This window comes from Arvicola amphibius, chromosome 12 (genome assembly GCF_903992535.2).
Source record: "Arvicola amphibius chromosome 12, mArvAmp1.2, whole genome shotgun sequence".
NCBI lineage: Eukaryota > Metazoa > Chordata > Mammalia > Rodentia > Cricetidae > Arvicola > Arvicola amphibius.
In genome coordinates, this window is record NC_052058.2 from 139,872,404 (window position 1) to 139,887,799 (window position 15,396).

A 15,396-nucleotide genomic window follows, 5' to 3' on the forward strand; every position below is an offset into this window, starting at 1 on the left:
TCTGAAATTCTTATGGTTAATTCTCAAACAAAAAGTTGCTATTCGGGGATAACAGTATTGTATGAGCAAAGAAAGTGCAGGAGATGGGGTTCCAGAACCTAGGAACCAGTGGGACTTTTCCTGAACATATTTCAGATTTAAAGAAGCCGCGGAGAACTTGTTAAAAGCTGAACGACTGTCCAAGGAGATGCTGCAATGTGGGAACATGATAAAAGAGGAGTGGGTAGAAATCCAATCTCGGATCAAGCTGTCATTTGCACAGTAAGTTCTGGTTTAGAACTCCTATGTCTGTTGACTGAAGGTTCTCAGGCTCTGTCCACGGCTTCTCCCAAGGCCATTGTCCAGTAAAGAAGAGCAACGCTGTCATAGCAGAACAGCCCCAACCAAGTCAAACACCAGCGATGCTTGTCCCTTGATGTGGAATATACTCCCACCACCCCCTGCGGTCTCAGAGCTCCTCTCATCATTCCCCCGACTTTCTTCCTGCCAGCTCTGCCCATCCCTGTTGCCGCTTCTTCCCTCTCCTTCCCCTGTCCTCTCTCCCACCCCAGTATAGTCACCGTTCATACCAGGGAGCTTCACTGATATTGAAGATGTTTTTCAGAGGTTCTGCCCCTGGGATGGGATTCCTAGGTTACAGGATATCAGCAGTGCGAGCTCACTAGGCACTGACCCATTGCCATGCCCAGCTAGGCAGGCAGCCTCTTGCAGGGTGGATGGGGGGGTCCCATCTGTTATAGCCCCCAACAATATTTGGCACTGTAACTCTTTCTAACTTGATGCCCTGAAGTATGTACCATGCTACCCAATTATTTTTAAAATTCCATTTACTTTTCTTATTGAATCAATGAGTTTGAATACCACTGTATACCTCTGAGAATTTGAGATTCTCCTTCCACAAATATCTTTTGGAATTCTCTGTATTTTTCATACTAATAATTGAGATTTTTCTTATGTGATACATGTAATTATGTTGCATGTATTTTCTTATATCTATTGCACTTTATTTTATCTATAGTGTTCTTTTTTTTTTTTTTCTTTTTTTTGGTTTTTCGAGACAGGGTTTCTCTGTAGCTTTGAAGCCTATCCTGGAACTAGCTCTTGTAGACCAGGCTGGTCTCGAACTCACAGAGATCCGCCTGCCTCTGCCTCCCGAGTGCTGGGATTAAAGGCGTGCGCCACCACCGCCCGGCTATATAGTGTTCTTTTTTTTAAATATTTATTTATTATATATACAATATTCTGTCTGTGTGTATGCCTGCTGGCCAGAAGAGAGCACCAGACCTTATTACAGATGGTTGTGAGCCACCACGTGGTTGCTGGGAATTGAACTCAGGACCTTTGGAAGAGCAGGCAATGCTCTTAACCTCTGAGCCATCTCTACAGCCCTAGATAGTGTTCTTCATAATATAGAAATTCTTCATTTTACCAGAGTCATAGCCAATCATTTTTCCCCTTTTTGCTTTATGCCTTTGGATTTTGCTTAGAAAATATTTCCAATGCAAATATCAAAGAGTTTCCAAAATTTCCCTCTACCTCATATGTTTTAAGATAATAAAAAATATATATGTGTATATGTGTGGGTCTGTGCACATGAGTGCAGTGACTGAGGAGGCCAGAAGGGGGAGTCAGATCCCTGGCATTGTAGTTAAGGTGATTGTGATCCACTTGATGTGGGTGCTGGGAACCAAACTGGGTCCTCTGCAGCAGCAGTACCTGCTGTTAAACTACCAAGCACCTCTCCAGCCTCTACCTCACGTTTTCAAGATGGTGTTACCACTCTTTACATTCTTAGTATTTCATATCTCAGTTTAGAAACTTCACTTTTGATAATCCAAAGATTATCCAAATTAGGGGTTTTAGTCTGCAGATGAATTGATTTTCTGAGCTATCCCACTGTCAACTGATTTTCTAACTGTGGCATTATGGTCTGCTTAGAAGCACCTCTGAGATGGATGTGTTTTCTTTTGTCAGCCACTCCCCCCTCAGCTCTTAAAATGTTCTCAATGGCACGAAAGAAGCTGCATTCTTTATTTTGTGTGTGTGTGTGTGTGTGTGTGTGTGTGTATGTGTGTGTGTGTGTGTTTGATGATTTAATGAGTCTGTATAATATGGACTATATTAATTTCTGATATTCAAATGTACATCTTAACACACACACATACACACACATTTTGAGACAGAATTTCTCTGTGTAGACCTGGGAGCCCTAGAATTAGCTCGGTAGACCATGCTGGCCTCGAACTCAGAGATTTCCCTTGCCTTTGCCTTCCAAGTACTGGGTTTAAGGGAATGAACCACTGCTCCCAGCACATCTTAAATGTTTTTTAAACTGATGCATTAGTGTTTAGATGAGTGTATTTAAAGCCCCCAAGTGTGATCAACGTTCTGTCTACATCCTATGGTTTGCTCTTGTTACACATATTCCAAGGTAGTTTTGCTGAAGGGGAGGAGAGCCCACAGCACCCCTTCCTTCACCTTCCATCCTTTGGTATGTCACTTCTCATCTCTGCTCTAGTGTTTTTGTTGCTGTGGTGAAGAACCCTGACCAAAGGCAGCAAGGAGCGTGGCGGGCGGGCGGGGATAGCAGGGCGGGGCTTATTGGGCTTACAGTTTGTTATAGTTGTTAGTGTGGAAGTCAAGGCAGAAATTCAAAACGTCACTCCCCAGGGTCAAGAGCAGACAGATGGTAAAGTACCAGGCGCCCAGAGCCTGTCCCGTCTCACCAGTCATCCGGGAATGAGAGCTAAAGTCGTAAGATAATGCCGCGGTTCCACTAAAAGGCCGAAACCTTTGGAAAGATTAATAGTGCCAAGTGTTGGCAAGGATGTGCACTCAGAAATGACCCCCCTCCCCCCCCGTAACTGCTTGGCTGCTTTAGATGGGCCTCTTAGAAAACTGTTTGTTATTGTCTCCTAAATCTGAACGTCTTCACACTCTTTGACCCAACAGTATCACGCATAATACATACTCAGCAGAAATCTTTGCATGTTTATTCACCAAAACACACATCCGAGTATTCAATAGCCAAGAACTGAGAACAGCCCACATGTCCTCAAAAGGAAGCTGAAGATCTGGGATCTGTTCGTATACAAAGGCATTGTCAAGCCGCTTGTTACATAACGTCACGAATGACTCTCACAAACACAGTATTGAGTGACAGAAACCAGACTCCAAATATGCAAACTGGTTCCATTCATAGAACTGAAGGGAAAAGCCCATTTGTTGGTGACCAGAGGGCTAACCCACACAGTGTCTCTGCCTGCTCAGAAGGAGACACATTTTTATCCCATTGTGCAGGAAGTATACAAATGTGAGGACCCAGATCTGATACTGGCTGCATCTGTTGAGACCTGACTAGTGCGTCAGTTCTTAGTGTTGAGCACTGTTGCTACAAAACACTGAGGTATCCTCTGCCAGAATCTGGCGCCACCTTAAGAGTGCTTGCCAAATCGCAACACCAAACGTTGACAGCAGGTGGCGAGCTTTATCCACATCTGTGTCGAACAACACTCAAGAATATTTAAAGGCCCAGTTAAACTCTTCGGAGATGCCTTTGGTTATAATAGAGTTGTTTCCCATCTGGCCACGTCCTTCTTTCCTGGTTCTTCGCTGTGACATTTTCCATAGAACTTGTGTGTTTAAAATGCGCGATTTTCGTTTACTCTCTTTGCTTTGTGTTCTCACGGAAAGGGGAATATTTTGTTCAAACAGACTTGCTTTAGAAATAAACAAAGCTTTGCCTTTGGACATGTTTGTAGTTACGCTTGAACTGCGTGGCATTTTCTCTTAGGAGTCTTAGGAATGGAAGGCCAGGGGAAGGTCTCGGGCAGCCTTTGGATTTCTGCCCCTCTTAAAAGGACATCATTCAGTGTGCTTCTCCTTTTATGGTGCCTACCAGGCAGGCCTGGCACAGATAGTTAGGGCTGCAAAGTGACTCCCGCAGACTTCCGCCCCTGCAGGAGGTCTGGGGCGCCTTCCCTCCATGCCCCATCCCTTCTCCCTTCTACTACAGCACCACTGAATTCAGTAATGACTTACTAACTTGCAGAGTGTCAAAGTGTTTCTGAGTTGTTTCCATCAGAAAGTCACCAGCAAAAATGGGACTACTTCCCCCCAGTTCTCAGCTCTGCATTCTGTTCCGGGAACTCACACAGAGCTCCCAGAGGTGGATACTTACCGTTATACATACAGGTGTGTGGGTGCCAATGCACGACCCTCTTTCGAATAACAAGGTACCGTTGCTGATGGTGATCCACGGATGTGATTGTCCATTAATACGCCCAGCTTTCTCCATGATCATGTGACATCATGTTTGAAGTCTTCCCCAGCTTGGCCTATGAACACCCGAGTCACCCTGCTGTGCTGAACTAACCCAGGAATGAGCAAACACATTGTTTTCCTCAAGCGTCAAGAGGGCCACCTGCCAAGCATTTCTGAGCAGGGTGACATGATGTGAGCGTGGGCTGTGAGTCAGCGCCCTGGGTTCAAGTTGGGGTTCGTTCAAACCACCCCACTAGGAGGATGCGGGCAAACCCCTGCCTCCTGTGTGTCTCACTCTCCTCCCTGGCCACTACACCAAGAACAGGATCTCAGAAAGTGGCTGCGAGGATTAACCAGGCACTGGACTACACACATGGTGGTTCCTTAAAAAGAGAGGAACAGGACAATATGGAGAAGAGAGGAGGGGATAACAGGGGAGAGAAGAGGAGAGGAGAGGGGAAAGGTTAGGGAGGGGAGAGGAGAGGAGAAAAAAAGGCACATTAGCTGCTAGTTACTGATACCTTCTGTGGTAAGCTCTTGAATACATTATTTATTTAACCCTCAGTCCTTACTGCAAGGTGGATACTCTTATATTCCTATTTGCATAGGAGCTGAGGCTGAAAAATGGCATCTACCAAGTCATACCATGGGGAAGTAGCCAGAGAGAACCTTCTTCCTTCCTTCCTTCCTTCCTTCCTTCCTTCCTTCCTTCCTTCCTTCCTTCCTTCCTTTTTCTGTTTGCTTGTTTGTTTTGAGACAGGGTCTCACTATGTAGTTCTGGATGTCTTGGAATTCACTGTGTAGACGAAGCTGGCCTGGAGTTCACAGAATTCTGCCTCCCTCTGCCTCCTGAGTGCTGGAATTAAAGGAGTGCACAGCACTCCCTGACTAGAGCCTGCTCTTCCAGATCAGTGCCCAGGCTGCTGTGCACAATACAGAGTAATTCTCTAGTGCTGACTGGCATTCTGGCCATGTGGTCAGCAGCAACCCTCCGCCATGTGTGGAGAGGGGCACAGATGCAAATCTTTTCAAGCCTGGACTCTTGGAAACCCCAGTTGTGCTCCTTGGAGACTGGGTACTCAGCATATTGTTCCCACACAGTCCTTCCCATTCACTGAAATGCAGCGTTCTCACCAAACCCCAGCACTTCTAAGAGCAGACTCTGCAGCTTCAGTAACACGAAAGGAGACTGCTCTGTTTAGTGTGCACAGAGCGAGTGTGCATCCCTACATTAGATGTCGTGTGCTCTGTGCAGTGACTGTGGATATATTTTCGTTCAATAAAATATGCCATGGTGTAAGTTGTGAACCTGCCAAACATACTGTCGCATTCTGTTGTTCAGAATTCTCTGTCTTTTCGTCTGTCTGGTGTTTCCTTGAGCTACCGAGCGCACCACAAACACAGTAGATGGTAAATCCCCCAACGTTACCCACAACAGATAGAAAGGGATAGGAAAAAGCATTGCCGCCCCACAGGTCACACAGGCGGGACCGGAGACAAGGTTACCCAACACCTACTGATGCTTAAGTGAGTTGCAGATAGAGGAAGACCACCGTTGAGTTGGTCCTTGGTATAATACTCCTTCAGTTCCTTTTTGTTAACCACTTGGTGAGTCTAGCGTGAGTGTACTTTCTCCTTTGCCTTTGAGTTTCAGAGTGCTCTGCGGGCGCATTAGCATGGGAGCCCCATTCCTGCCTGTGTCTGGTGGTGAGACCCCGTTATCGCAGGCACCACCGCTTTCATAGGGCCACAGAAAGGGCTTCCTTCTGCGACACACTGGTCAACAGACTGTTGCTCTAGTTTGTCTTTAATAAAGTACTTGAGGCACATAAAACTGTAGATAGTGTTATCCAGAGTGTCCTGTGCATGTGGCCAAGCTCACACAATAGAAAGTCTTACAAATGGGAACCTGCCAGGTGTTCGCCACAGTCCTTGTAGGCATTTACCTTATTAAGCTGAGTTTTTTTTTTTTTAATAATCGTGTGTGTGTGTATAGTCAAATATATGCGTTTCCTTTTCTATTTCAGACTTTGTGTTTAAATTTCAATCTGTAGCTTGCTTTTTACCCCCTGATAACAATCCCCATATGTTTTGAGATGTATCCACATTGATTATTCTAATCTCTTCATTTTGGGTGATTTTCCTTTGAGCTTTGCCTGATGTAGACCTACTATGAGCACTATTTACACGATCATTACTATGTCTCTCCAGACACATATGCAGGGTTATGTCTGAAGTGTCAGGGAGGACAGCTGCCTCTGTGGGAAGCATTCCCACCCTCAGTCTTACCGAGTTTCCCACACTTTCCTCCTGTTTATTTATGTCCTCATTGGCAGGGTGCGTGAATTCATGCCACTCCCCAGCTTTGCCAACATTTAATGTTGTCTAGCTGCTTATCTTTGCTGATCCTCTGGATGTAAATACTGTGGTTACTTTCCCTGATGCCGAGATAGAGCATCTCTTCAGGTTTCCTAAACATTTGGTATTTCTGTCCTGTGAATTATCTATTCACATTTTTTTTTGAGACAGAGTCTTGCCATGTTGCCTTAACTGGCCTGAAAATTGCTATCTAGACCAGCCTGGCCTCCAGCTCATCAAGATGTACCCGCCTCTGCCTCCCACGTGCATATATAGAAGAGACTTGGGGAAATTTAAAAAATCCTAAGCAAGAATAGTAAATCATTCCCAGTTCAATTGCTCAGTGAGAATGATCACTAACATGCTCACAACCATCTCTGTGACAATCTCTCTGTGCTATTGTACCATATAGATTAGCTATAAAAATCTCTCGTGTGGCAGCAGATACACAAAATAGCTTCCAAACCTGCTGTTTTATAAAAGACCATGAAACGCATGTGTGTCTGGGCTAATGAAGTTCAGCATTCACTTCAATGGCTCTCTGGCATTCTGCAGGATACTCTTACTGTGACCTGCATGGACTGTTCCCTGATGGTGGGATTGAAGTGCTTTGTACTTTCCCCTATTATAGCAAAACTAAGGTAAAAATTCTTGTTGTTTCTCCAGTCATGTTGAATATCTCTTCAAGATAAATCCCTGTGCATTCAGCAGGGTTAGTGTTGGGGTGGGGGTGGGGTGTCCATATTTGTGCGTCATCTTGGTACTGGGGAATTTTTATTCAATTATAACCTCCCCAAAAGTTAATATGTCATATCATCACCAATACTAGAAAAAAATATCCTCCACCTTTCCCTCGCCCCCCCTCTGCTTTTTCACTCTCTGTTGTATTCCCTTGACACAGGATCTCCAGTAACCTTCTGTTTCTGCCTCGGAGCTCTTGGGTTAAGAGTGTGCACACTGTCTTTGACTTTCCACTTGGATGCTGAGGTCCAAACTCGAGACCTCATGCTTACACAAGTGTTCTCACCATCTCTCCACCCACAATAGGCGGGTTTTTGAGACAAGGTCTCCACAGAGCTCTGGCTGCCTGGAGTTCACCATATAGACCAGGCGGGCCTTGAACTTACAGAGATCCTCCTGCCTCTGCTTCTGTAGTGCTGGGATTAAAGGCGTACGCCACTTTATCCAGCACCATAAGTTGTCTGAATTGTCCAACAGTTTCTAAACAGATCAGTTATCAGAATCTCAGCATCCTGTATGATTGTCATCACTGAAACACTGTATTTTTTTCCTAGATAGGTTTTGTTTGTTTGTTTGTTTGTTTATTATGTATACAATATTCTGTCTGCATGTATGCCTGCAGGCCAGAAGAGGGCACCAGACCTCATTACAGATAGTTGTGAGCCACCATGTGGTTGCTGGGATTTGAACTCAGGACCTTTGGAAGAGCAGGCAATAGCTCTCAACCACTGAGCCATCTCTCCAGCCCCAACACTGTATTTCTTTAAAACAACTACAGAGCTCTTACTAGGTGTTGAGACTCTACTAGCTATTTTCATGACTCTGAGATAATTTAATATCTGTAATGCTGTTGTTAGCCTTAGTTTATAGGTGAAGAAGGTGTTTATAGGGGGTTAAAAGTTACGACTCTGATAAATGAGAAGCCAGTACGTAAGCCTTTCTGGTCAGTCCAGAATCAACCCTCCTGACCATCTTGCTTCTTTCTGGAGAAAAAGCTTAGCTTTCAAGGAAACAAACCTGGGTTCCAGGGTCCGAGAGGCAAATCCTCTCAGTAGAGTTATAATGGTAACTCATTTCAAAATAATCCTGGCTTTTTTTTTTTTTTGGTTTTGTTTTGATTTAATTTTAGGGTGTATCAAGGTCAGAAAAGATCAAAAGAAGCTTTGCCCTACTATCAAAAGGCTTTGGAATATATTGAGACCACCAAAGATGAAAAGAGTCTCGAGTGTGTACCAGTACTAAGGGAACTGGCAGGCGTGGAGCAAGCCCTGGGATTCCACAATGCTGCTGTCAATCATTTCTCACGGGTAAGGTGCCATCCACTAGCCACCAACGCTAGACACAAGAACCATAGCAGCTCTGAAAAGGCCTGGCCCTGTTATTTGCTGAAGATAATTAAAACATTTGGTCAGCAGAGATGTTTAGCAGATATTTTCTTATTAGAAAGCGAAGCAGGTGAGTGCATGTTCCACAGACAGCCTGGGACTATTTCTCACATCACAAGTAGAATTCAAGTACTGTTCCCACATGAAGTCTCTTTATCTTTATTAGTTCCTTTAGAGTTTATGCTACTAAACTGATTGGTACATTTGGAAGGGGAAAAGAAGATATAATTTTTATTTTTTTAATAATGTGTATGTGTGTCTGTGTGTGTGTGTGCATGTGTGTGTGTGTGTGCCTTTGGAAGCCAGAGATCCCTGGGATCTCGAATTATAGGCAATTGTGAGCCACCTAACATGGGTCCTGGAAACAAAACTTAGGTCTTCTGCAAGAGCAATATACTCTGATAACTGCTAAGTCATCTCTCTGGCCCCATGACACGACCTCTTATTACAGTCTAAAATCTTTGGTGTATTGGCAGTTGTTACTCCACTTGTCATGTGAGACTCCTTGGCATGTGCGTCATTCGGGGGGGTCTCCAAAGAAAATAGAATATGTACAATTACTGCAAATAGAATGTATGGCAAAGGAGGGAGGGGGAGAGTGTGAGGGGGAGAGAAGGAGAGAATTTTTAAGGAACCGGTTTACACGCTTTGGGCACTATCAAGGTGGATACCCCCAGGACAGTACGGAAAGACTGGCGATAGGAAACCACAGTGTTTACTATTAAGGTCAAACAACTGGCTGCGATCACTCATATGGCTGGCAGTAATCTCCTTTACTAAAAACTGACAATGTCAGCTCTCTATAGAAATAGGCTTGGAACATCTGGACTGCTGTTTGGCTAGACAAGTGACACCTGGAGCTAACCACCACCGGGAGTCAGATAGCTCTGCATCGTATCATCTGCTCAGAGCACCTTTTTACATTTTTCTCGGAGTTTCAAACATGTACCGACCCATCCCTGTTATTTCCAATGAGATACTAATGACACTGTACTAAGAACACACGACAACCACATCTTTAAAATTTTGTCTGAAAATTAATACACCTGTTCACAGTAGGTTGGAGTGCCCAACTTCTGACTCTGTCTAGATCCTCTCTTTTCATCATTAACACCACCGTTAGCGTATTCTTTCCAGCTTATAAATAAGGAAGGCAAGAATTAGAGAGATTGAGTGATACTCCTAAAAATACCTAACCCCCAGAAAGACATCACTCAGATCCAAAACTAGCATTAAGAAAAACAAGGTTCTTCCCCCCCATATATAGAGGTAGACTGCGGAGGCTGCGCCAAGCACGGGAGGGGGGAAGCCACTACCGAAACAGCAAAAGCAGAACACTAGGTGGCTTTGAAGAACGGTGAAGATACTGGGGATGGAGGAAGCAGATAGTTTGAGACAGGTTTGGGAGGCCGTGTAGGTGGGACATAGAAACGAGGGAGGTGGGGCAGGAGGAGAATCGAAGTGGGTTCTTGGGTTCCCGGGAGTGAGCACAGGCCACTGAGAGCATGCTGGTGCTATTTGCAGGAGAGGCAGGTAAGCGGGTGAGAGAGAGACAGACTCCATGTCCGATGATGATTCTGTGTCGCCCGTGGGGCAGAAAAGCCAAGTGACAGCAGTCGTTAGAGGGAACTGAAGCTAAGGGGCATGTCCACATGGACATGGTCATTGTCCCGGGAGAGGATGGCTCACCCTAGTACTAGTTTCTAAAGGACTGAAGGCTGAGGACGACTATCCCCAAAAGGCCTTCATAAAAGGTGAGACAAAGATTGGCCACTCAGATATGATGTCATGCCCTGGGCCATAGATGATAAAAACTGTAGACAGGCATCGTTCTGATAAGGCGTTGAAATTCCCAGTAAGGAGTCTTGATCGCAGGAGTCCCGATCATGATTAGAGGTTTTCAAGCAGGGAAATGATATCAGAGTATCAGTCTACAAGGATGGCTCTGTGCGACGGAGGGTGAAGTAGATGATAGGAGGTAAGCCAAGGGCACCCCAGCAGTCTAGGCATGGCGTGAAGATAGCCCGGATTCAGGAGGCCCGTGAATGGACAGATGTGGACAGACTTGAGAGGTGTGAGCAGTAGGAATGAGCGGCAGGCTGAGTGGCAGGTGCAGGTGCTGGTGAGCAAGAGTCAGAGTTGAGTTTTTACCAGGTTTCTGGCTTCGTTCACTGTGCGGTGGGTGTGTGGCATCATTTATTGACTGTAGGAACTCTGGTAGGCACGTGATATTTTTGTGGGTTAGTATCAATAATTCCGGATATTCTTGTGTAAAAATAATTTGCTTCCGTCAGCTTCTAGAAGTGAAACTGCTGGGAGGAAAGATACAACTATTTTATAATTCTGGATTCATGTTGGCATCCTGCCAAAGAGTGGTTTTGATTCATTTAATCATTAGAGTGGCATTTTAGTGCCAGTGATGCCCCTGCATTAACACATTGTTAGAACCCAGGCCCGCAGCTTACCCCAGGGTTCATTCTTGTTGCTTCTCTTTCTGCAGGTCTGACAGATGTGTAAAGATGTGTATAAACCAGTGTAGGACCATACAGAGCAGCTTAGCTGCCATAACAATCCTCCCTGCCCGTCTGATTCCTCTTTCCCTGCCTGAGCCTCTGGTGACCTCCGATTGCTATAGTTTGCCTCTTCTACAATGTAGTTGGAATTGTATAGGATGTGGCCTCTTTCACTTTGCAACACACACACTTATGTTTCCTCTGTGTGTGTGTATCTTAAGAAAACCTTTCCTACTGGGTGGTGGTGGCACACGCCTTTAATCCCAGCAGAGGATCTCTGTGTTTAAGGCCAGCCTGTCTACAGAGTGAATTCCAGGACAGGCAGGGCTGTTATAAAGAAAGACCCTGTCTTGGACAAACAAAGGAGAGCACCTTTCCTATTAGCAATGACTATTTGCCTCACCCATTCACCGACTTACAGACATCTTAGTTAAGCAATCTTTTCTCAATTCTGCATGACGTTGCTGTAAAATCCTGCAGGTTGTTCTTGAGTAAATTCGGGATCATATGGCAAGAACCATTTTGTAGGAGATGTCACATTGCCTTCAGAGAGCGCCTGCGTGGTTTAATGTTCCCTCCAGCCATGGTGAGAGTCTGTTCCTCTGCATCTTCTACAGCACTGGGAGTTGTCATTGTCCTGGGTGTGACCACTCTAGTGGGTGCTGCTGAGGTGGAGGATCTTTCTGGTTTTGCCATCCAGCATCTTCCTTAGAGAGATGTTTGTTAAGGCCTTTGCTGTTTTTAAAATCAGGTTTTCTTGCTGTTGAGTTTTCAGACTTCCTTCTGTATTTTGAGTAAGTCTTTATCAGTAGTATCTTCGGCAAATATTCTCCCAAATTTGCCATTTTATTTCTCCTGGCATTGTTTGTATCAGGACAGAATTTGTTTTTAGTTGAATTTTTGCACTTTATATGTTTATGTGTGTGGATACATACATGCCATGGTGCATGGGTAAAGGTCAGGACAACTAGCTGGAGTATGGCCTCTCCTTTTCTGATGTGGGCTCTGGAGATGAACTCTGGCTCTCAGCCTTGGGGGCAGGAATCTTTGCCCACTGAGCTATCTCACTGGGCCAGAAAATTACAATTTCAATGATATCCAACTTAACGAGCATTCCATGTTTAGTGTTTTATAAAGTTATTATAAACCCAAGGTCATTGAGATTTTCCTATAGTTCTGTGTTTTTCTCCTAGGTCTATGATGCATTTCAGGTTAATTGTTATGAAGAACGTGAGGTCTGTGTCTAGATTAATTTTATTTCGCTTGGCTCTTCAGTAACTCCACCCTATATGTAGGAAAGGCTGTCTGGTTCTCCCTTGTGTGGCCTTGGGGCTTTCGTCAAAGACTAGTGGTCATGGGGTTTTGCTCTGACCTCTGCACTCCGTTCCGCTGACCTCTGCACTCTGTTCCGCTGACCTCTGCACTCCGTTCCGCTGACCTCTGCACTCTGTTCCACTGACCTCTTTGTGTCCCTGCTTCCACATCAGGGAGCGCTAGGCTCCACTTTCAGTCTCCGTTAGTGCCGCGTTGGCTGTTTTCAGTCTTCCCTAAATAACTTTAGAATCACTGTCAGTAGCCACGAAATAACTTGTTTGCATGTCGATCGATCAGGATCGGCGTTGTATCCCGCTGTGTGAGCACAGTCTCTCCGTGTGGTTCTTTCACACACTTCCTTTTAGCACACGTGTGCTTTTATAGTTTTGTCACATGATATTTCACTTGTTCTGTCAGATTTCATTTTGGAATCAAATTATAAATCAAGTTGTATTAAATATTTCAATTTGCATTGATGACAATGGTTTAGTTCCAAATCCCTCTTTTGTCTGTCAGGGGATGTATGGGAACAACCAGCTTTTACCTTGCTATAAGTGCTTCTCGGGACCAGGGTTTTTCAAACAAACAAACAAAAAACTCTTTCAGAATTTCAGTATACCATCTGCAAATAAAAACAGCTTATTCCTTCGTTCCCAATCTGTATACCTTTTATTTCATTTTCGTGTCGGAGTGCACTGTCCGGAACTCACAGCCAGCAAAGCCGTGATGGAGGCATCCTTGTCTTGTTTCTGACCTCGGAAGGAGAGCTGCAGGCCCACCCCAGCTGTCACTGTTTCCCTCCTTCCCAGCTTTACCGAGAGTTCGGTTTTCCTTTTAATCATGAGTGGGCATGGGATTCTGTTGACTGCTTTGTCACGTGTACTGATATGGTCGTGGGAATTTTTTCTTTAGCGTATTCATGTCATAGAGTTTTTAAGTTGCTTTTCAAATATTATTCCTTAAACTTTTTCCATGCAAAGCATTGACTTTTTTCCTTCGTTGACTGATTTCTAAAACTCAAAAGGAATCTATCAAGTGATACCACGTTCAGATTAACTCAGCAAGGGCCACAACTTGTGGCAAAATTCACTGGGATGGGAGTGGCTTCTACAAGGCCTGGTATTGGCAGTGTGCATGCAAAGATTTGAGTTTAGTATAGAGAAGCATCGCCGAGCCATATTCCATAGTGCGCTAGCGCACCCCCGGCGTCCCTGGGTCTTCCTAAAAAAGGCTTGTGTGCTTAAATACAACCGAGATATGCTAGTTAAAGCTGAGCAGTTGGTTGCATTGTTTTACGGTGTGGTAGACATGACAGTGTGGGTTGTTTTACTTGAGAAGGGAAACCTAATAGTCTGTGAGACACTGGAGTTAGGCAGGCCACAGCACAGGAACCACTGACTTACAGAAATGCACGTGTCTAAGAGCATGAACCAGGACAGGGAATCCCATGCGAATGTGACTACAGAATGTCAGGACTTTTCACTCTCAGGAGACCCGGCACTACATAGTGGGAAATGAATTTGCTGGTGCCTCTTGTTTGTGAGTCCCGTAGTCACCGTTTATAGTACTTCCTATATTTGTTTCCCTGTCTGTCTATGTGGAAATCCCTATAAACACACACACATGTATATATGCATGTGGTCAAAGGAGGGATGCCTTGGAGGGGCCAAGGACACGACTCAGACAGTGCCCATCTGTCTAGATCGATGACTTCATCACCCTGTTGTGATGTTACATAGTTTCTCCATTGCGCAGTAACTATTTTCTCTCTTTCACCTAATTAGCTTTCTATGTTCTGCTCTCTGTCAAACATTTCCCTAGGTCTGGCATCTATTGATAACTCTTTCCTAATACATTCTTCACAATAATAGTCGTAGAACACTGCTTTTCTGTTTTATCATTCCTACTATCTTTAGTTGCCTCCTGCTGTTAGGAGTAGCCCTCACTTTCTCCCCACCAAGTAAGTAACAAATATATATCAAGCATGTGACAGAGAGAGAGAACTGGGAATGACATTGGCTTTTGAAACCTTAAAGCCTAACCCCAGTGACACACTTCCTCCAGCAAGGCCACACCTCCTAATCCTTCCCAAACAGTTCCATCAACTGGGGACCTAGTGTCAAATATACGGGCCTATGGGGGTCGTTCTCACTCAAACCACCACAGAGTGAGGCCACTAGATCAAGTCCAGTATGTTTTGGTGGTTTTATATTATTGTAAAAAGAATTTTTAGTTGTGCTATTCTTCTGAGTCCTTTTTCAGGGACATGTGTCATTTGTATTTCTAGACATTGTATAAGAACACCAGTTTCCCCATAGCCTATTTCAACAAAGTGTATTGTCAAGCTTTCAAGTTTGCTCCAATCTGATGGGTGAGAAATGACATTTCAATATAGCTTACATTTGCATTTCTATTTTTAAAACTGGAGTGGAATATCTTTTCATATGTTAAAGACATTCTAATTCTTTCTGTGAATTGTCGTTTTGTGTGACTTATATCATTTGCCAATTTATAAACAGGGTTTTTGGCCTAGCCTTTCATATCTATTAAAGGCTCTTTACATATTACAATATTGATCCCGGTATCCATAATATATGTTGTAAATATTTTCACCCGAGTTGTCATTTGTTTTTAAAGTTTGCTCATATTTTTTTCACGATCATATATTTGTACAACACTAAAGTTATTCTTTTAAAGTATACAAGTTAGTGGTGTTTACATTTACAAATTTTTACAGCCAGTATCTAGTTTCGTAGAGTTTTTGAGAAAACCCTACAGCCATTAGCAGTAATCTTCCATTTCTTCCTCCTAGCAACTATCTG

General features: G+C 44.2%; 1 protein-coding gene across 3 annotated transcripts in view; it reads left to right on the top strand.

Moving 5' to 3' along the window:
* Ttc23 (tetratricopeptide repeat domain 23) overlaps nt 1-15,396 on the top strand; it is an 83,214-nt gene that overhangs the window by 22,704 nt on the left and 45,114 nt on the right. For all 3 annotated transcript variants that reach the window (XM_038313975.1, XM_038313974.1, XM_038313972.1), the window contains exons 5-6: nt 136-261; nt 8,492-8,669. In XM_038313975.1, coding sequence (XP_038169903.1) covers nt 136-261; nt 8,492-8,669 — 304 coding nt within the window. The remainder of the gene's footprint in view (nt 1-135; nt 262-8,491; nt 8,670-15,396) is intronic.